Source organism: Nicotiana tabacum, chromosome 15, assembly GCF_000715075.1.
Source record: "Nicotiana tabacum cultivar K326 chromosome 15, ASM71507v2, whole genome shotgun sequence".
NCBI lineage: Eukaryota > Viridiplantae > Streptophyta > Magnoliopsida > Solanales > Solanaceae > Nicotiana > Nicotiana tabacum.
This window is the reverse complement of record NC_134094.1, coordinates 42870778-42893077: the sequence shown is the minus strand read 5'-3', so window position 1 is coordinate 42893077 and position 22300 is coordinate 42870778. Positions and strand designations below refer to the sequence as shown.

Sequence of the window (22300 nt, the reverse complement as noted above, 5' to 3'; positions counted from 1 at the left end):
CCGTGATGGCGCCTAACATTTCACTTGCTAGGCAAGCCAACTTTAGAACAATTCATCCTTTTTAACAATTTAAATTTAATTAATGAAGAAGAATTGATTTAACTGCAATAATCCAAATATAAATGCGGAAGCTAAAACCGTAAAAATATCTGCTACAAATCCCTGAACCCGGTGTCACAAGTGCACGAGTTTCTAGAGTAATACATACAAGAGACTGAAATAAATACAAAGCTATCTGAATGAAAATACACAGCTAAATAAAAATAAAGACAGGGACTCCAGGAGCTGCGGGCGCTGAGCAGCTGTACCTCAAGTCTCCGCAGGCTGTCCAATCCAAGCTCTCTAGTAGCCGCCGCTGGGACCGACTCCAAAATCTGCACAGTGTGCAGAGTGTAGTATCAGTACAACCGACCCCATGTACTGGTAAGTGCCGAGCCTAATCTCGACGAAGTAGTGATGACGCTAAGGCGGGTCACCTACACTACAACCTGAACGCAGTATACAACACAGAATACTACCTTGAAACGGAGAAGATCATAGATATAAGAGCAGTTGCAAAATTCAAAAACACTTATCAAAAATATTATGACATCAGTTCCGTTGCATTGTCACTAGAGTAGTTCACGGTAAGGATTCAAATACAATGGCCAGTAACTTTTCTTCTAATCCAAATTTTATGCAGCAAATCCTATAATCATTGACTCTCTTGATCGTTTTAGTAATAGGAAAAAATAATTTTGGACTGTGTTTTAAGTACTCGCCGCTACCAAATTTTCAAACTTCTGGCCATTTGGCTACACTTTCTTGCAGATTTGATCACAAAGTGGAAAAGAGCATTTGTTTTCCAGTAATTGTAGGAAAAACTTCAACCACTATTATCATTAGTTGGTAATGTCTTCCTTCTCCCCTTTTTATTCTCAGTTAACCGTTAATCTACTTCTATCTAATTACTGTGCATATCGGATTTTGTTCACCGAGTACTATAGGAATTTGTATCACTGAGACGACTAATATAAACTTACAAATTTGATAAGGTTTCTAAAGCAATAGTAGCTATATATCTTAGATAAATATTTTATGGGTAACATTCATGTACACCAAGTTTACACCAATTCAGTGAATATATAATATGTTTCGTTACATAATCTGTTAGCATTTTATTATATTAATCAGTACGATTTCTAAGATGGAAGTAGAGAAACAAATGTTAATTTGGTGATTCATTTTTCGACCTTATTTTATTTGATTTTGTGATAAAGAGAATGGTGTTGTTTTGTACCAAAGTTTCACCATGGAAGGTGGCTCTGCTCCTACTCCTTCCATGGAGGTTTGTCCATCTTTTCATTTGGGTAATTCCATAAAAATTTGATATTTCTGTAGTTTTGAATTTTCCTCAATTTATCAGTTGATCGTTTTTGTTTGGATTGTGAAATGGTCATAAATTCATGTTGTATGCCGAGGTGTACTCTCTATCACTTTGTTCATCAAGTAGCTATTTCATCGCATAAATTATTTAGGTTACCATAAGAAATAAGCCTTCAGATGTGTTTCAACTTTTGCGCTTCTTAATTTTGACAGTTATGACCGAAAAACTTGAAACTTGATAGAAAGTGCAGAAATTTGATGATTGTTTTTTAATTTTTAAACGGTTGAAATGTTGTTTGTATATACAAATTAGGACTCAAATACATTATGTGCTTATTTGCAAACTTTTTAAGTCTTTCTAATTATCAGTATAAGTATTTATATCGTTTCTATTCTTTCTTCGATGTTGAATGTTAAAGGAGAGCTGCATATGACTTCATTCAGTTTTTATTCTTTCTGGCTGGATGGTAAATGAGGAGAGTTCTGCCTCGCATTATTTGAACTTTGAACTTATCTTTTCCTTTGGCGATGTCGCTATTAGGTGCTTCTCTGTAACTGGATCGTTCTCAGCTTCCGTTCAAAGATATCAAATTGTGATTCCATTGAATGGTAAATTGAATGGGTTAATGGTTCAATTAATCGCAACAGTGGTTGTTCAGGGAATGTCTTATTTTCATTAGTCTTTATTTAATTTGTAGGTGGTTTATCGCGTTTGAGATGAAAGATGGTGGTTTTTCCGTTATTTTTTTTTATGTATCTGTAAAGGTGAAAGCAGTAGAGGCCTTTGAGATTGTGGAGCTAAAAAATGCCGTGCCTCTTGAGATTATTGATAAGGCCTTTGAGAAGTTCGAAAATTATATTGCTCCCATCTCTTTCGAGTAATATTGCTTTCAGAATGGGATTTATAAGGTTCTACTCTTGATTACTTCCTCATTACCAGAAGTTCAGGAGTCAAGCTAATTATTTTTTGACCTTAATTTTTTCGTATGTCTTTTAAATATTTTAATTATTAATCATTGTGATTTAATACTTTTTACGAATATGTCAATTTAATTTTGAAAAATTTAAAGATTCTACGTCCAAATACAAAATTAAAATTAAGAAGTTTGAATCTCGAAAAATAAATAGTGCCACGTAAATTGGGACATAAGGAAGTATTTATTTGGCTCTACCAAGTTGATTTGTTTTACTTTCTTGCAAACTACTCCATTGTTTATATTCTCTCCTGCAAAGTGTACTCTGAGAGAGAGAGAGAGAGAGAGAGAGCACCCTTTTTTCTAATCCTCGGAGTTTGTTTCCTAGGATTCACGTACAAAGTTTTGTTGTAACGTTAACTGTTCGATGCATGAGCAGTTGGCTTCTCTAATTTGGTTTTATTGTTCAGTTGTGCATATCGGTTCTTGCTTAGAAGATTGTTGGTTGATTCACGGAAGAGAATCCCCCGAAAAATGTCTTTCAAGAACAGAAGAATAGCAAAACGACCTTCTAGAAGTATAGTTTTTTGAAATGGTCTTTTTTCCTTGGTCTTATACTCTTCACCGCCGGATAAAGTTACTCACTCTCAGGGAAGAAAGATTATATACAAGTGTTTATTCCTTTTGTGAATTTGCCAGACTTTTTGTATCTTTACTTTAGTATTCGGTGTATTTTGAATTATTCCAAGATGAGAAGTTAAACATTATTTACAATTTATTTTGAATTAGAAAGAATAAAGTTATGTTATTGAAATTTTAAATGGTTATCTTAGGAAGGTAAATATTTCTATATCCGTTAATTATATTTTATTCAGACACCTAACCATACAAGTATGACAGTTAATGTTTCCCGTGAACAAAAGTTGAGTACTTTTTCTATTCTCCTCCCTCTATTTGAATTTACAGATATTTGTTTACAAGCTTTATTTTATCATTTTAAATAGTCATTTTTAAAATAAATTTACTATGACTTACTCGCGCAAAGCGCGAGCAAAATTACTAGTGGAAACATATAGGTTGTTGCGGCACGCAACCCGATCCCACCAGACAACACAAAATCCTCCCTTATTTCACCGTAACGATATCAACAACAGTAAATAATATATATATGTTGCGCCGCGCAACCCAATCCCACCATATGTCAATATTAGTATCATAATTCACCCATATTTCACCATATCGCAATAACACAATCATAGTTCACCCTTATGCCACCAAACAATCCACCCTTATTACACCTGTTGTGGCGTGCAACCCGATCCCACCGTATCTCAATAACACAATCATAGTTCACCTTTATGCCACCAAACAATCCACCCTAATTATACATGTTGCGGATCCCACCATATCAATATTAATTACTCTGTACAGAAATTTCACAATTTAAATCACAGAAACCTTTCACAATACTTAAACTCCAAACCGAAACAATTAGGAAACTTGTACACCATGAAAATTCACATAAATAATACTACACAGCGAGACCAATTCTAAACCTACAACAGAAAGGTACCGGTAAACCAGCTTAAGCAAATAACAGGAGATAATGAAACTATGGAAGAACTAATATCATTAACCGGAGGAAACAATGTCTAACACGTAGCAATTAGGCATGGGAACACAAGTAGAGTATGTAACAATTAAGAGAGGGAAAGAGACAATATGAGAAAAAATGGAGAAACAGGCAAAACAGATAAATTGGCGGCGCAGAAGTACTCGTCACCTCACATATACGCCGCTCACATGAATTTCACATAGCAAATAGTCTAAGGGTTCCTAATTCCCTCAATTCAAAGTTAGACACAACACTTACCTCGCTCCAAAGGCCACTCAATGCTCAATTACCGCTTTTCTTCTAGAATCCATCTCCAAACCACTCGTATCTATCCACAAATAACTCAATAATATCAAATATTGCTAAAGAAATCAATTAGAATGCATAAGTTTAGATTCCCCAAACTTTCCCCAAAAAGTCAAAAATCGACCTCGGGCCCGCTTGGTAAAAACCTGAGGTTTAGATTTGAATTTGCAGATATTTGTTTACAAGCTTTATTTTATCATTTTAAATAGTCATTTTTTAAATAAATTTACTATGACTTACTCGCACAAAGTGCGAGCAAAATAAGAAATGGAAACATATAGGTTGTTGCGGCGCGCAACTCGATCCCACCAGACAACACAAATTCCTCCCTTATTTCACTGTAACGATATCAACAACAGTAAATAATATATAGATGTTGCGGCGCGCAACCCGATCCCACCATATGTCAATATCAGTATCATAATTCACCCTTATTTCACCATGTCAATCCACCCTTATTCTACATGTTGCAGCGTGCAACCCGATCCTATCGTATAGTACAAATTCACCCTTATTCCACCACATCAATCCACCCTTATTACTCCTGTTACAACGTGCAACCCGATCCCATCATATCAATATTAATTACTCAGTATGTACAGAACTTTCACAATTTAAATCACAGAAACCCTTCACAATACTTAAACTCCAAACCGAAACAATTAGGAAACTTGTACACCATGAAAATTCACATAAGTAATACTACACAGCGAGACCAATTCTAAACCTACAACAGAAAGGTACCGGTAAACCAACTTAAGCAAATAAGAGGAGATAATGAAACTATGGAAGAACTAATATCATTAACCGGAGGAAATAATGTCTAACACGTAGCAATTAGGCATGGGAACACAAGTAGAGTATGTAACAATTAAGACAGGGAAAGAGACAATATGAGAAAAACGAAAAAAAATAGGCAAAACAGATAAATTAGCGGCGCATAAGTACTCGTCACCTCACATATACACCGCTCACATGAATTTTACACAGCAAATAGTCTGAGGGTTCCTAATTACCTCAAGTCAAGGTTAGACACAACACTTACCTCGCTCCAAAGGCCACTCAATACTCAATTACCATTTTTCCTCTAGAATCCACCTCCAAACCACTTGTATCTATCCACAAATGACTCAATAATATCAAATATTGCTAAAGAAATCAATTAGAATGCATAAGTTTAGATTCCGCAAACTTTCCCCAAAAAGTCAAAAATCGACCCCGGGCCCGCTTGGTCAAAACCCGAGGTTCGAACCAAAATTCATTCACCCATTCACCCCCGAGCCCGATTATATAATTTATTTCGAAATCTGACCTCAATTCTAGGTCTAAATTTTAATTATGCAAAAATCTCTAATTCTACCCAAACTCCCAATTTCCACCATGAAAAACCTAGATTTTAGGTTGAAAACTCATGAAATGTAATGGATAATTGAAGAAAAGTAGGTTAGAATCACTAACCAACGAATTGGGAAGAAAATCTTATGGAAGAATCGCCTCTAGGTCTTTTAGTTTTGAATTTTTTGAAAAAATGGCAAGAATTCCGTAATTGGGACTGTTTTATTACTGGGCGTCAGTGTTTATCGTGTTCGCGTGAACACTGATACGTTCGTGAAGATCAGAGCCCTAGTGGCTTACGCGATCGCGGGAGACACCAAGCGTTCGCGAAGGTATAGCCTGCCTCACCTTCACGTTCGCGAGACAGGGCTCGCGTTCACATAGAGTCACCTTAAGCCACCTATCCAGCCTAGCTAAAGCTACGCATTCGCGTATGACGGGTCACGTTCGAGTAGAGCAAACCCCCCAATGCTCCTCTTTCGCGACCATGGTCTCACGTTTGTGTAGTGAAAAATCCTCCCCCAACCCAGAACGCACCAGAACACTAGCTGCAGTAAAACACCAGATTTTTCTAAGTCCAATTCACTCCGTAGCCTATCTGAAACTCACCCGAGCCCTCAAGGCTCCGAACCAAACATGCACACAAGTCTTAAAATATCATACGAACTCACTCACGCGATCAAAACACCAAAATCAGGCCTAGAACTACGAATCAGATACCAAATCAAAGGAAATTTTCAAGAAGACTTTAAAACTTTCATTTTCACAACCGAACGTCCGAATCACGTCAATTCAATTCTGTTTGTCACCAAATTTGACAAACAAGTCATAAATATTATAGTGGACCTGTACTGGACTTCGAAATCAAAATACGGACCAGGTATCAATAAATACAAACATCAGTCGATTCTTAAATATTATAAATCTTTCAAACTTTCAATTTTCAACAAAAATCAATAACTCGGGCTACGGACCTCCGAATTCGATTTCGGGCATATGCCCAAGTCCCAAATTATGATACGGATCCACCTGGATCATCAAAACACGGATCCGGATTCGTTTCCTCAAAACGTTGACCGAAGTCAACTTAAATGAATCTCTAAAGCAAAAATTCTTATTTTTATCAGTTTTTAATATATAAGCCTTCCAGAAGAACACCCAGACTGTGCATGCAAATCGAGGAAGGCTAGAATGAGGTTTTTGAGAACTCGGAACACAAAATTAGGTTCTAAAATATAAGATGACCTATCGGGTCATCACACTCAGTGTAGCTATTCTAATTATATTTCTTCCTTGTATCACTGCCATTATTTTCATTATCATACTATACTATACCTGTTCAGTTTTCTTTATTTATTTCAATAGGTGTTGTGGTGTACTCATACTACGTTACTGCATATTTTTTTGTGCAGATCAAAGTACTTCATACCAGCTTAGGCATCAGTGAGTCGAGCTTGGAGTCACCTCTATCTAGTTTCTATTTCGTTCTCCTTTTATAGATGTTGTTGTATAGGGATGTTTCAGTACACTCGTGTAGAGCTAGTGACTCGGTATCACCAGAATTTTGGTGTTATGTTCAGTTGTATTGCGGAGTCTTTTTTATGATAGCTATCGATTTTAAATTATAAGTTTTATTTCTATTTCCGTTAAATTCTTCATGTTTGCTAAGCTTACTTAGTCTTAGAGAGTAGGTGTTATTATGACATCTTACGGAGGGAGATTGGGGTCGTGACAAGTTGGTATTATAGCTCTAGGTTCATAGGTGTTATGAACCATAAGCAGGTTTAGTAGAGTCTCACGGATCAGTATATAGGAGTTTGTACTTATATTCGAGAAGCTATGGAACTGTTAGGAAACTTCACTTATTTGATTCCTTATCATGTGAATTTGTTGACTTCGAAATTCTGAATCTTTGTATTTCTATTCTCTCACAGATGGTGAGGATACGCACTGTTGGATCCGACGATCAGACTCCTATGCCCCATACTAGAGCCGCAATAGGCCGTGGTCGAGGCAGGGGCCAAGGAGAGGAATGTGGTGCATCCAGAGCACCTACCCGAGCTGCGACAGAAGAGCCACCAGTAGCTCCAGTTGGGGGCAGGTTCCTGAGGTGCCTGTTGCTACCCCTATACTTCAGGAGACCCTCGCCTAGTTCTTGAGCATGTTTGGTACTCTAGCTCAGGTGGGTTTAATTCCACTTACACCAGCCACATCTCAGGCTTGCGGAGGAGCTCAGACTCCCGCGATCCGTACCCCAGAGCAGCAGGTCCATGTTGACCGGGTTCCAAAGGCTATACTAGTGCAGCCGATTGTCCTGGGTCAGCTCGAGGTTAGGGAAGCAACATCTGAGCAGGAGAAACTCAGACTCGAGAGGTATAAACAATACCACCCTCCTACTTTCAGCGGCCTAGCTACAAAGCATGCACATGATTTTCTAGAGACGTTCCACCGTATTCTCCGTACCATGGGTATTGTGGAAACGAGCGGGTTTGCTTTTACTACATTCCAGCTGTCAGGACAAGCATACAAGTGGTGAAAAGCTTATGAAGAGGGTAGCCTAACCAAGGTAGCTTCACTCGTATGGGCTCATTTTTCAGAGATGTTCCTGAGAGAGTTTGTTCCCAGAGCCTTCTAGATGCATGAAGCATGGAGTTTGAGAAGTTGTGCTAGGGTGTTATGATCGTGTCAGAGTATGGTGTAAGATTCAGTGAGTTTTCCAGACATGCACCTGCCTTAGCTTCCACAATCAGAGAGCGAGTCCGTCGATTTATCGAGGGGCTCAACTATGGTATTAGATTCAGCATGGCTCAAGAGTTGGAGATAGATACCCCATATCAACAGGTGGAAGAGATCACTCGGAGATTGGAGGGTATGCGGGGCCAGGAGAGAGAGACAGAGAGTCCAAGAGGCCTCGAGATTCTGGTGGATATAGTGGTGTCCGCGCCTCAGTTGCAGCCCGTCGTGGTAGAGGCTATGTGAGTCGTCTAGTTCATTCAGCACTTCCAGCTTGTGGTGGTACTCCGGCTACTCCCAGGCCTCATGTTGCCTATTATGCACCGCCACTATCTAGTATACCTCCTCCACAGGGTGTTTTCAGCGGTCAGTTCAGCTGACCAGTCCTGAGCCAGTTCTGGTAGCCATGTCCTCCGAGAGCTTGCTTTAAGTGTGGTGATACTCATCTACAGACTCAGAAAGGGTGCACCTCTACAGACTACTCAGGCTCTACGTATTCCATAGGGTTCCCAGACTTCTTAGGCCATGGTTACTGCTCCAGTTACTGCTCCACCTGCACAGCCAGCTAGGGGTGGAGGTCAGGCGAGTAGGGGTCGCCCTAGAGAGGGAGGCCATGCCAGATATTATGCTTTTTCTGGTAGGACGGAGGCGGTTGCATCAGACGCAGTTGTCACAAGTATTGTTCCGGTTTGTCATAGAGATGCATCAGTCTTATTTGATCCAGGCTCCACTTATTCATATGTATCATCTTACTTTACTCCATATTTGGGTATATCTCGTGATTCTTTGAGTTCTCCTATTTATGTATCCACGCATGTGAGAGATTCTATTGTTGTTGACCGTGTATATCAGACGTGTTTAATTGTTATTGGTGGTTTTGAGACCAGAGTTGATCTATTATTGATCAGTATGGTAGACTTTGATGTTATTTTAGGAATGGACTAGTTGTCTCCCTACCATGATATTCTGGATTGTCACGCCAAAACGATGATGTTAGCTATGCCTGGTTTACCGCAGTTGGAGTGGAGGGGTACTTTGGATTATGTTCCTAGTAGGGTTGTGTCCTTCCTTAAGGCACAACGGATGGTTGGGAAGGGGTGTGATGCATATCTAGACTTTGTGAGAGATGTCAGTGTTGATACTTGATGATAGGCTATAATCTAATGTTTTAGTCGCTTATTGCACTCTAATTCACTGCACTTTAGTTGTGTTGAGCTTTAATTGGTAGTATTTTGCACTTATTGCATATTTTATGCCTTGTAGGATGATCCCAAGTTATGTAGATGTTGTGGATCTAAATCAAATAATTAGAGCTTTGAAGTCTGATTAAAAGCCCAAGGGATTGAGCCAGGATCATGTTCGGGGGTCGAGGATCACTTCTGGACGTCAAAAATCAAGGAAGAAGCAGCATTCTGAGGAAATGCACTAATGCGACGCACCATGCATAGCACTGTGTGACGCATCAGTGCAAATGTGCGTCAGAAATTTGAGAAGTTCAGAGACTTGTAATTTTTGGGTCTGACAGAAAAATACACTAATGCTAGGCATAGTGTGTAGAATCAGTACAAAATTGTGTCAGACAAGCTAAGTTTAGAGAGTTTACGACCGAGAAAATTGTACTAATGCGATGCACTGGACGTGGCATAGTGTGACGCATGAAAAGCAATAAGTTTGCAAGTTTTTCTAATTCGGCTAGGAAAGGGTGATTTCGTTTGGGCCCGATCCTACTTGGTATAAATACATGTAAAAATGTTATTTTCTGGACTTTTGACACACTTTAGACCTAAGGAAGCTAAGGAGGAGTTCGAGAGACTCACTTAAACATTAGAAGTGAATTACCTAGAGTTATATCCCAAACAATTATCTTTCACCTATCCTATCAACCCCTATTTTCTCCCACTGATAACTTTCTTGTTTACCTTTGTTGCGATAGTCATTAGTCAATAGATTTAGATTCTTAGTTAATTTTAGTTATTAATCATATAAATCTCAATTTTTGATTCTCCTGGATAGCAATCAAGCTAGAAACTAAGAAAATATTGTTTAACTCCAATCCCTGTGGATATGATATTATACTATACTATCTTTGACTAGCGAGAATAATTTAAGTGTATGTTTCAAGCTCGTCAATACTCCTACCGTTGAGTTAGTTCCGGTAGTGAGAGACTATCCAAATGTATTTTTGGCAGATCTTTCGGGCACGCCGCCCGATAGGGATATTGATTTTGGTATTGACTTGTTGCCGGGCACTCAGTCCATTTCTATTCCACCATATCGTATGGCCCCAGTAGAGTTGAAGGAGTTAAAGGAGCAGTTGCAAGAGTTGCTTGATAAGGGTTTCATTCGGCCTAGTGTGTCACCTATGCGCATGTGTATTGACTATCAGCAGTTGAACAAGGTTACATTGAAGAACAGATATCCATTGCCACGCATTGATGGCTTATTTGATCAGCTACAGGGTGCCAGAGTGTTCTCAAAGATTGATTTATGGTCAGGTTAACACCAGCTAAAGATTCGGGATCCGAATATTTTGAAGACTGCCTTTAGAAATCGGTATGGTCACTACGAGTTCCTTGTGATGTCATTTGAGCTGATCAGCGCCCCAACAACATGCATTCACTTGATGAATAGTGTATTCCAGCCCTATCTTGATTCATTCGTCATTGTGATTATTGATAACATCTTGGTGTACTCCCGTAGCTGGGAGGATCACGAGCAGCACCTAAGGATCATGCTCCAGACCTTGAGAGAAATGAAGTTGTATTCAAAATTTTCAAAGTGTGAATTCTGGCTTGATTCGGTGGCGTTTTTGGGTCATATGGTGTCAAGTGAGGAGATTAAGGTGGATCTGAAGAAGATTGAAGCAATGTAGAGTTGGCCCAGACCACCTTCAACTACTGCTGGAGTTTTCTTAGTTTTGCATGGTATTACTGTTGTTTCGTAGAGGGTTTCTCATCTATTACTGCACCTATGACTAGATTGACCTAGAATGGTGCTCCTTTCAGATGTACTGAGGAGTGTGAGCAGAGCTTTCAAAAGCTCAAGACCGCTTTAACTATAACCCTAGTATTGGTGATGCCTACGGGTTTGGGGTCTTACACTGTGCACTGTGATGTATCGCGTATTGTCCTTGGCGCAGTGTTGGTGCAAGACGGTAGGGTGATTGCCTACGTGTCTAGGAAATTGAAGGTGCATGAGAAGAACTATCCTGTCCATGACCTGGAATTAGCACCTATTGTTCATGCCTTGAAGATTTGGCGGCACTATTTGAACGATCTCCTTTGTGAGGTCTATACCGACCACCAGAGTCTACAATATCTATTCAAACAGAAGGACCTTAACTTGTGGCAGTGGAGATGGTTAGAATTGCCTAAGAACTATGATATCACCATTCTATATCATCCCGGGAAGGCCAATATGGTGGCCGATGCCTTGAGTCGAAAGGCGGAGAGTTTGGGTAGTTTAGCATATCTACCGGCTGCAGAGAGGTCATTAGCATTGGATGTTTAGGCCTTGGCCAACCAATTTGTTAGATTGGATGTTTCGGAGCCGGGTTGAGTTCTGTCTTGCGTGATTTCTCGGTCTTCTTTATATGATCGCATCAGAGAGCGCCAGTATAATGACCCCCATTTGCTTGTCCTTAAGGAAACGGTACATCACGGTGATGCCAATGAGGTTTCTATCGGAGATAATGGCATGTTACAGATGTAGGGCCGGTTATGTGTGCCTAATATGGATGGTTGCTTGAGTTGATTCTTCAAGAGGCCCACAGTTCGTGGTACTCCATTCATCCGAGTGCCGCTAAGATGCACCAGGATTTGAGGCAGCACTATTGAAGGAGGAGAATGAAGAAAGACATAGTAGACTATGTATCTCGGTGCCTAAATTATCACCAGGTGAAGTATGAGCACCAGAGACCGGGTGGGTTGCTTTAGAGACTTGAGATTCCTCAGTGGAAATGGGAGCGAGTTACCATGGACTTCGTTGTTGGGCTCCTAAGGACTCAGAGGAAATTTGATGCAGTATGGGTGATTGTGGATAGGTTGACCAAGTCATCTCATTTCATTCCAATGGTGACTACCAATTCTTCAGAGCAGTTGGCTTAGGTCTATATTTGCGGGATTGTCAGACTTCATGGCATGCCTATATCCATCATCTCTGACTGAGGTACAAAGTTTATATCGTGCTTCTGGAGATCTGTTCATCGTGAGTTAAGCACACAGGTTGAGTTGAGTACAACATATCACCCTCAGACAGACGAACAGTCTGAGCGCACCATTCAGATTTTGGAGGATATGCTTTGTGCCTGTGTTATGGATTTCGGGGGTTCTTGGGATCAGTTCTTGCCGCTTGCAGGATTTGCGTACAACAACAGCTACAAATCGACTATCTAGATGGCTCTTTATGAGGCCCTATATGGGATATAGTGTCATTCCCCAGTTGGTTGGCTTGAGCCGGGTGAGGCTATGTTATTAGGCACAGATCTGGTTCGAGATGCCTTGGAGAAGGTCAAGTTGATCCAGGATTAGCTTCATACAGCCCATTCTAGACAGAAGAGTTATGCAGATCGGAAGGTTCGTGATGTTGCATTCATGGTGGAAGAGCGGGTCTTGCTCCGGTTTTCACACATTGAGGGTGTTATGAGGTTCGGGAAGAAAAGCAATTTGATCCCTAGGTATATCGGACCTTTTGAGATTCTTGAGAGGATTGGTGAATTGTCCTATAAGCTTACCTTTCCACCTAGTCTAGATGTAGTTCATCCGGTATTCCATGTTTTTATGCTCCGAAAGTATCACGGTGATCCATCCCATGTGTTAGATTTCAGCTTAGTCTAATTGGACAGGCAGGTCTGGAAGTTCAGGTCAAAGAGAATTGCTTAAGTGAAGGTTCAGTGGAGGGGTCAACTAGTTGAGAAGGCGACTTGGGAGACCGAGCATGATATGCATAGCTGTTATCCTTATCTTTTCATCACTTCAGGTATGTCTCTATACTCGTTCGAGGACGAACGTTTGTTTTAAGAGGGGGAGGATGTAACGACTCGGCCGGTTGTTTTGAGTATTTTAGCTCCGTTCCCCTATTTATTGCCTCCTTTATGTTATATTGTGGTTATGTGACTTTCCGGGGTGGTTGGTTTTGGTTTCGAGTGAGTTTCAGAGTGAAATAGGACACTTCGTCCCTAAGTTCGAGGCTGAAGTCAAAAGAGTTGACCAGAGTTTGACTTTTGTGTAGATGACTCTGGAATGGAGTTTTGACAGTTCTGATAGCTCCGTATAGTGATTTTGGACTTAGGAGTGTGTCCGAATATTGATTTGGAGCTCTGTAGGTTGTTTCAGCTTGAATTGGCAAAAGTTAAAAAGTTGAAGGTTTGAAAGGTTGAGAAGTTTGACCAGGAATTGACTTTATTGATATCGGGGTCGGATTCTAATTCTAGAAGTTTGAATATGTACATTTTGTCATTTATGACTTGTGTGTAAAATTTGAGGTCAATCGGAGTTGTTTTGGTATGAATCGACGTTAATTTTGGAAGTCGGATGTTCATAGTTTCAATAGGCTTGAATTGGGTTGTGATTCATAGAATCGATGTTGTTTGATATGATTTTTGGCCTCAACTAGGTTCATTATGTGTTTTTGAACTTGTTGGTATATTCAGACGGGGGCCCGGGTGTGAATCGGATTGAAATCACGATAATTTTGGACTTACTTGATTGCTGAAGTTGTTGGTATTATGGTGTCATCGCACCTGCGGTGGGTTTGGCCGCAGGTTCGGACACGTAGGTGCAAGGTGGTTCATCGTAGAAGTAGAGAAGGCCAGCCAAGGGCAGGGTTTATAGGTTCCGACACCTGGGCGCAGATGCACATCTGCAGGCACGGCATTTTTCCGGAGAAGCGGACCTGGGAAGGATTTGTGAAGGACCACATGCGCGGTCTAAGCTCCGTAGAAGCGGGCTCGCAGAAGCGAGCCACTGCCCGCAGGAGCATGACTATAGGAGCGGCTTTACGTCCGCAGACGCGAAGGGAGGTGGGCCTAAGTGAGGGCCACACCTACGATGGAAATTCCGCACGTACGGAGCCGCAGATGCAGCTGAGGGCTCGCAGATGCAAGATCGCTTGGCAGGAAAGGGTGAGTTCAAGGGTTTAATTTCATTCTTCATATTTTGACCTAGAGAGCTCGGTTTGCGGCGATTTTGAGAGGGATTTTCAAGAAATTGATCAGGGTAAGTGATTCTAACTCGAATTTTGCTATTATACATGAATCCATCATTGTTTTTGTCATTTAATTAGCGTTCTGAGTTGGAAAATTTGGGAAACTTTTTTGAAACTTCATAGACTATATTTTGGGGAATTGAAGGTCAATTCGAGATCGGAATTTAGTAATTTTTATATGGTTGGACTCGTTATCGAAAGGGTGTTCAGATTTTATAAGTTTGGTCGGGTTCCAAGACGCAGGCCCGAGGTTGTCTTATTGGGTTTGTTTAAAGATTACAACTTTATTATTCGGAATAGTTTCCTATGGTTTATATTTATGGTATAAAGTTATTTTCGTAAGATTCAAGCGGTTCGGAGTTGGATAATCACGGAAAAGGCTTTCTAGTGCATTGAGTTAGCGTGTTTTGAGGTAAGTGTCTTGCCTAACTTTATGTAGGGGGGAGGGATTACCCCTTAGGATTGGTGTTGTTTTGTGTTAATTGATTTACGTGAAGGCCGTGTACGCGAGGTGATAAGTGGGTACACAATCTAAATGTGGTAATTGACCGGTTAAAGTTATATAGATTCTTTTCATGCCTTTAATTAAACTGTCATAACATGTTATGTTCATCATCGTTAGTCTATCCTTACGTGATTTACTTGACATTGTAAATACTTGTCTCATCTCTTACTTGTCATTTGCCTTTACATGCTTAGTTGAAATTATTGTTCTCTCATTTTCTTGTTAATTATTTAATTGTTGAGTTACCTTGGGTGAAGTTCTCATTTCTTGGAATATCTTATTGTTTAATTATGGTGTTAAAGTTATAAAGATCGCGATTCACATTGAGGCAAAGTTGTAAATTATCAAAATACCATTCTTCTTGAGATATTCACTTCTGGTTACTATTGTTGAGACTCTTGTACATATTGTGGTTGAACCATGGGCTATTTATTGTGGAAATATTATTATTGTTGACTTCTTTGACAAGTTGTGATTTTGGGAACTTGAGGTGCGCTTTGTGACATGTTGTGATAATGATATGCATGCGGTGGTATAAGGATTGGGGTTGATACGCATGTGGTGAGATATTGTGGGCTTGATACGCGTGTTGCTAGTAGGAGAACCACTTAAAGTCACGCGGTATGATAAAGTGGCCTAAAATTGCAGGTAGCTATTTTGGAAAAATTATTTTCAAAACTAAATGAAAGGCTCCCGCTATCACGACCCAAATTTCACTATAGGTCGTGATGGCGCCTAACGCCGCAGTCAGGCAAACCAACGATGATTGATCCACTTAATTACTCTTTTTTTTTTCTTTTGAAATCATAATTTTAATTAATTAAATAGTATGTAATAGAATTTACAGGGTGAAACAATGATAATTATGTGAACTACCATACTAAACATCCAGTAGGAACCCCCAAAACTCGGTGTCATAAGTGCATGAGCATCAACTAGGAAATATGATAAAATACAACATCTATCTTGAATACAAATTAGACAGGAAATGTAAAAAACTCTGATGGAGTGCGGACTCGTAACATGGGATGCAGCTCACCTAAGTCCTCGCAATAGCCGCGCCTCTGCGCCCACAAGACCACTAGACATATATGTACCTACACAAAATATGCCTTAAGTGTAGAATGAGTACATAAAATAACGTGTACCCAGTAAGTATCTAGTCTAACCTCGAAGAAGTAGTGACGAGGGGTCGACTTTGACACTTACTATGGGCTAACAATAAAATACCGAAATTATAATTTAGCATGGATTATGTAAATACAGCTGAAAACTCAATAACAATAAACAAATAAATAATTCTTTCATGGATAGTAAATCCTAAATTAATTTCCATCATTTAACAAATTAATCTCGCAAGCCAATGAAACAATATCAATTATAATTGGACTCCAAGAATTATTACACACGAATTATGCCGAGGTCGTACGGCCCGATTCAACATACAAATATATAAATTATGCACTGCCGAGGTTCGAACGACACAAATCATAGATGCATTTATATCTGCTACCGAGGCGTTCGGCCCACTCCACGAGAAAAGAAAATACTTTATAAACAACTGATTCAAGATTATTAAGAGGTTAATATTCAAAGAAACACCAATTCTCATTAACGGTCAAGTGACCCGTCCAAAACTCAAGTAAATGAAATTTAACCTTTTACAATTCCTTTATCAAGTTCCAATATGATTTAAGCGATTAAATTAACAAGTAGGGTACAAACATCGCAAGTATAACTTGATTTGGGTCCTAGACTACCCGGACATAAGCATAATTAGTAGCTACGTACGGACTCTCGTCACCTCGTGCGTACGCAACCCCTACAAATAGAAGCACATATTAAAGCAATTCACCTATGGGGTTAATTCTCTCTTACAATGTTAGAAAAGAGACTTACCTCGCTCCGAAGTTCCATAACCAGCTCCAACGCCACTCTAACACCCTAAACCGATACCTGTCACTCCAAAACTAGTAAATTAATGTGCAAATCCATAAATATATACTCTAATGCTCATAATAAATCAATTTTAACAATTTCCAACTCCGCTCAGAAAATCGATAAAGTCACCCTCGGGTCAACATACCCGGATTCCAAAAATTTCCGAAGATGATCATTACCCATAACACTATGAACTCAAATATATGATTTATTCCCAATTCCATGTCCAATTTCGTGGTCAAAATCTAAAAATATCAATTTTTAGATTTTCTACCAAAAATCTCAAATTCCTACTAATTTCCATGTTTAAATCCTTATAGAATCCATGTATTTAACTTGTAATTGATGGGAATCACTTATGTCGTGTTGCTTGATGAAAATCCCTCCTTGAAGCTCTCAAAAATCGCCCCAACCAAGTGAAAAATGAGAGAAGAAGAGCCAAATCCCGCTCTTAAAACAATTCTGCCAAGCGATATTTTCGCACCTGCGGGACAGTAGCCCCACCTGTGGCATCGCTTCTACGACCACGCCACCGCTTCTGCAAAAAAATCACCCAAACACGATGCCTCGCACCTGCGAAAACATTCCCCGCTTCTACGACATCGCATGTGCGAGCCCCTTTCCGCTCCTGCGCCTTCTTCCGCTTCTGCACCCAACGCTTCGCTTCTGTGCTTGCGCAGATGCGGCCAAAACTCCGCACCTGCGGTCCTTCCCCTAGCTGACCTGTTCCGCTTCTGCGACCCCTGGGCCACTTTTGCGAACCCGCACCTACGGCCAAAACCTCGCAGGTGCGCTTATACCAGATGACAGCAACTTCAGCATTTTCATAAGGCCAAATTCAATCCGTTAACCATCCGAAATTCACCCGAGGCCCTCAAGACCATAATCAAATATACCAACATGTCCCAAAATACAATACGAACTTATTCGAAGCCTTAAACCACGTCAAACAACATCAAAATCATGAATCATGCCTCGAATCAAACTTATAATTTCTAAATTTCCAAATTCTATAACTTGTACCGGAACACATCAAATCAAGTCCGATTGACCTTAAATTTTGCTCACAAGTCATAATTGACATTACGGAACTACTCCCACTTCCAGAATCAAAATCCGACCCCGATATCAAAAAGTCCACTTTCGGTCAAACTTCCCAAAAATTATCCAATTTCCAACTTTCGCCAAATGACCCCGAAATGACCTACGGACCTCCAAATCCACATCCGAACATCTCCTAAAACCATAATTACCATACGAAGCTATTTCCAGGCTCGGAATTCTAAACGGATATAGATAACATTAAAATACACTTCAACCCAAATTTATGAAACTCTTCCAAAATGCCAACTTTCCACAATAAGCGCTGAAACATTTCCGGGTCATCCAAAACCCAATCCGGACATATGTCCAAGTCAAAAATCATCATACAAACCTGTTGGAACTTTTAAATCCTGATTCTGAGGTCGTTTACTTAAAAGTCAAACCTTAGTCAATCCTTTCAACTTAAGCTTCCGAAATGAGAATATTCATTCCGAATCAACTCTGAACTTCCCGAAATTTAATTCTGACCATACGTGCAAGTCATTATACCTAAAGTAAAGCTACTCAATGCCTCAAACCGATGAATGATGTACTAGAGCTCAAAATGACCGCTCGTGTCATTACACCCGCGGTGCTATAAGGAAAAGTTATGATTCGATTTGTGAAATGAGACTACGAGGCGGTACCTCAGTAGTGATTCTTGTTGATACCTTTCATTCACATCACTTGTATTTTGTTTGCATCATTTTCTTGGCATGCTTATTATGTGTTTCTTCCGTGATGTCTTAATTTCCTTAATCTCAGTGTAGCTATTCTTATTATATTTCTTCCTTGCATCACTTCCATTATTTTCATTATCATACTATACTATACATGTTTAGTTTTATTTATTTATTCCATTAGGTGTCTTGACCTGACCTTGTCACTACTCTACTGGGGTTAGGCTTAATACTTACTGGGTACCATTGTCGTATACTCATACTACGCTTCTGCATATTTTCTTGTGCAGATCTAGGTATTTCATGCCAGCCTAGGCATCAGAGAGTCGAGCTTGGATCGGAGACTTCAAGGTATACCTGCTGGCGTTCGCATGTCTTATAGTCACCCTCTATCTAGTTTCTATTTCATTCTCCCTTTATAGATATTATTGTATAGGGATATTTCAGTATACTCGTGTAGAGCTTGTGACTCGGTATTACCAGATTTTGGGTGTTATGTTCAATTGTATTGCAGGGTCCTTTTTATGATAGCTATGTGTTTTAAATTAGAATTTTTATTTCTATTTCCATTAAATTCTTCATGTATGCTAGGCTTACCTAGTCGTAGAGACTAGGTGCCATCACGACATCCTACAGAGGGAGATTGAGGTCGTGACACTTATATACCACAATAAAATGGTTTGGCTGAAAGAAAAAATAGAACTTTAGTTGATATAGTTAATGTTATGTTAATGAATGCACATTTATCACATAATTTATGGGGTGAAACACTTTTAACAGCTTGTCTCATATTAAATAGGGTGCCTTCAAAAAGTATAAATGTTTTACCATATGAGCGTTGGAATGGTAGAAAATCAAATTTAGATTATTTTAAAGTATGGGGTGTATATCATTCTATAGGGTTCATGATCATTAAAGAACCAAGCTAGGTCCCAGAGGAAATAAAAGTATTTTTGTTGGATATGCACAAAATTCAAAGGCATACAGACTATTGGATATAGAATCTAATGTTATAATAGAATCCATTCATGTTGATTTCATTGAAAATAATTTTATACATGATAGTATTGATGAGAAAGTGACTGAACCAAATGAAAGTGATGTTAATGCATATAGATTATCACATTCTGAAACTACTACAAGTAAAGAGAAAAGTGATAATATTCAAATAGAACCAAGAAAGAGTCAAAAAATAAGAAAAGAAAAGTGTCTTGGTTCCGATTTTATCTCTTCACAATCTTTAGTTTTTTCTTGTTGAAGGAGATAGAAAAAATATCTGTAGTCAAATTCCGACCTTATTAAATGTTGAAGAAGACCCGAAAATATTTAAAGAGGTTATGGCCTCTAGAGATACTGCCTTTTGGAATGAGGATATTAATGACGAAATAGATTTTATAATGTCCAATAATACTTGGGTTTTAGTTGATCTTCCAACTGGATCAAAACCCACAGGTTGCAAATGGTCTTTAGAAGAAAGTATAATACAGACGATTCTATCCAAACCTTCAAGGCAAGATTAGTTGCAAAAGATTTCACTCAAAAAGAAGGCATAGATTATTTTGATACATATGCTCATGTAGTAAGAATAACATCCATTAGAGTACTTTTATCATTATCTTCTATATATAACTTGTATGTGCATCAAATGGATATTAAAACGGCCTTCATAAATGAAAACCTTAGTGAAGAGATTTATATGCAACAACTTGAAGGATTTATTCTTCCAGGAAATGAGAAGAAGTTTGTAAGTTGATAAAGTCTCTTTATGGTTTGAAACAAGTACCTAAATAATGGTATGAAAGATTTGATAGTGCAGTACTATCAAATAGATTCATACATAATCATGTTGACAAATGTATTTATTCCATGTTCACAAAAGAATACGGAGTTATCTTTTGTCTATATGTTGATGATATGCTTATATTTGATATAAATATGCTTGATATTTCTGAAACCAAGAAGTATCTAACTTTAGTCTTTAGAATGAAAGACTTAAATGAAGTAGATACTATTTTGGGCATAAAGGTCAAAAGAGATAACAAAATAAAGACTTTATCACAATCACATTATATTGATAAAATCCTTGCTAAGTTCAATCATTTAGGCATAAAGGAGTTCAATACTCCTTATGACTCTAGTATCAAACTAACTGAGAACACTGAAAGAGCAGTATCCCAATTAGCATTTGTTGTTTGTAAGCTTTCAAGGTTTACTAGTAATCCAAGTAATAATCATTGGAAAGCAATAACTAGAGTACTTGGATATTTAAACTATACTAAACATTTGGGCATTTGCTATAATGGTTTTTCTACTGTTTTAGAAGGATATTCTGATGCAAGTTGGATTACTAGTGTTAATGATAATAAATCCACTTTGGGATGGATATTTACTCTGGGAGGTGGTGTCATTAGTTGGGCATCCAAGAAATAAACTTGTATTTCTCATTTTATTATGGAATCTGAATCCATAGCACTAGCAGCTGCTGGGAAAGAAGCAGAATGATTGAAGAACATGTTATTAGATATTATGTTGTGGCCACAACCTATGCCAGCCATTTATGTATTTTTTGATAGTGAGACCACCATGTGTGTGGCTCACAATAAAATATATAATGGAAAATCAAGACATATAAGCTTGAGGCATGCTTATATAAGAGAATTGGTCATAAATGGGACTATAGCTATTGTATATGTGAGATCAAATAAGAATTTGACTGATCCACTTACCAAAGCATTGACAAGAGATGTAGTACAACAAACTTATGAAAGAATGGGGTCAAAACCCTTGAATTAAACACAAGCAATGGGAACCCAACTATGAGTTAGTATACACTCTAACAAAATAAGTTCAATGAGATAATAACAAGTTGCTTTGTGTTGTTTAAGAAATAATCTCCTTTCAAAGCCTTAATTAAAATGTACTACATATTGTTATGTGTGGAGTCAATAAGTTGTTAAATGCCTGAAATAACAGGGACAAAATAACAAACTTCATAGTGTAAATTGTTACACGAATTGAAGAGGTTGAGTTAAATCTTAATAAAATTAGTAAATATCTATAGTAACAGGGACATTGTATCTAATTTTACCTATACGAATACTGAAGTGGTACCGCTTCAAGCAAGATTTAAAGGGTTGATCTTGTATGTATTCATGAAATCATGATGAGCATAGGGCCGTAAATGTGCTAAAGCATATAGTGGATTTTTTGAGTTACTAAAATAATATCATGCGTGTGATATTTTCGGTTTTGGCACAAGGAGTTGTGGTTAAAATCTTTAAGATGCCAATAACTTTGTTAGAACATTAAGGTGTTTACACTAATGGAAAGTTCAAATCTAAACAAGATACTTTTTGGTATGCGTGATTTTATAAAAAATATAACAAACTAGTGGGGGATTGTAAGAAGTAGTTTATTATTCATGTGGGGAATGTAGTTCTTTCCCACATCGGTGGCCTAAAGCTACTTTATGGGCCTTTTATGTTCATGTCCACTTTATATATTTGATTAAGAATATACACTATTAAGTGTATGTGCAAATACTTATATTAAAGTGGACAAGAACATAAAAGGCCCATAAAATAGCTTTATTAGGCCACCGATGTGGGAAAGACTCACA

At 38.6% G+C, this 22300-nt stretch overlaps 1 protein-coding gene and 1 long non-coding RNA gene across 2 annotated transcripts; both read left to right on the top strand.

The window, feature by feature from the left end:
* The first annotated feature begins 516 nt into the window (after nt 1-516).
* Nucleotides 517-3100, top strand: LOC142169888 (uncharacterized). The gene is made up of 2 exons (XR_012699521.1): nt 517-626; nt 811-3100. It is a non-coding gene; the product is annotated as an uncharacterized LOC142169888 (long non-coding RNA).
* A 17516-nt stretch (nt 3101-20616) lies between these two features.
* Nucleotides 20617-21111, top strand: LOC142169599 (secreted RxLR effector protein 161-like). Its single transcript, XM_075231485.1, has one exon. The coding sequence runs from the start codon at nt 20617-20619 to the stop codon at nt 21109-21111; it is 495 nt and encodes a 164-aa protein (XP_075087586.1).
* The last annotated feature ends 1189 nt before the right edge of the window (nt 21112-22300 follow it).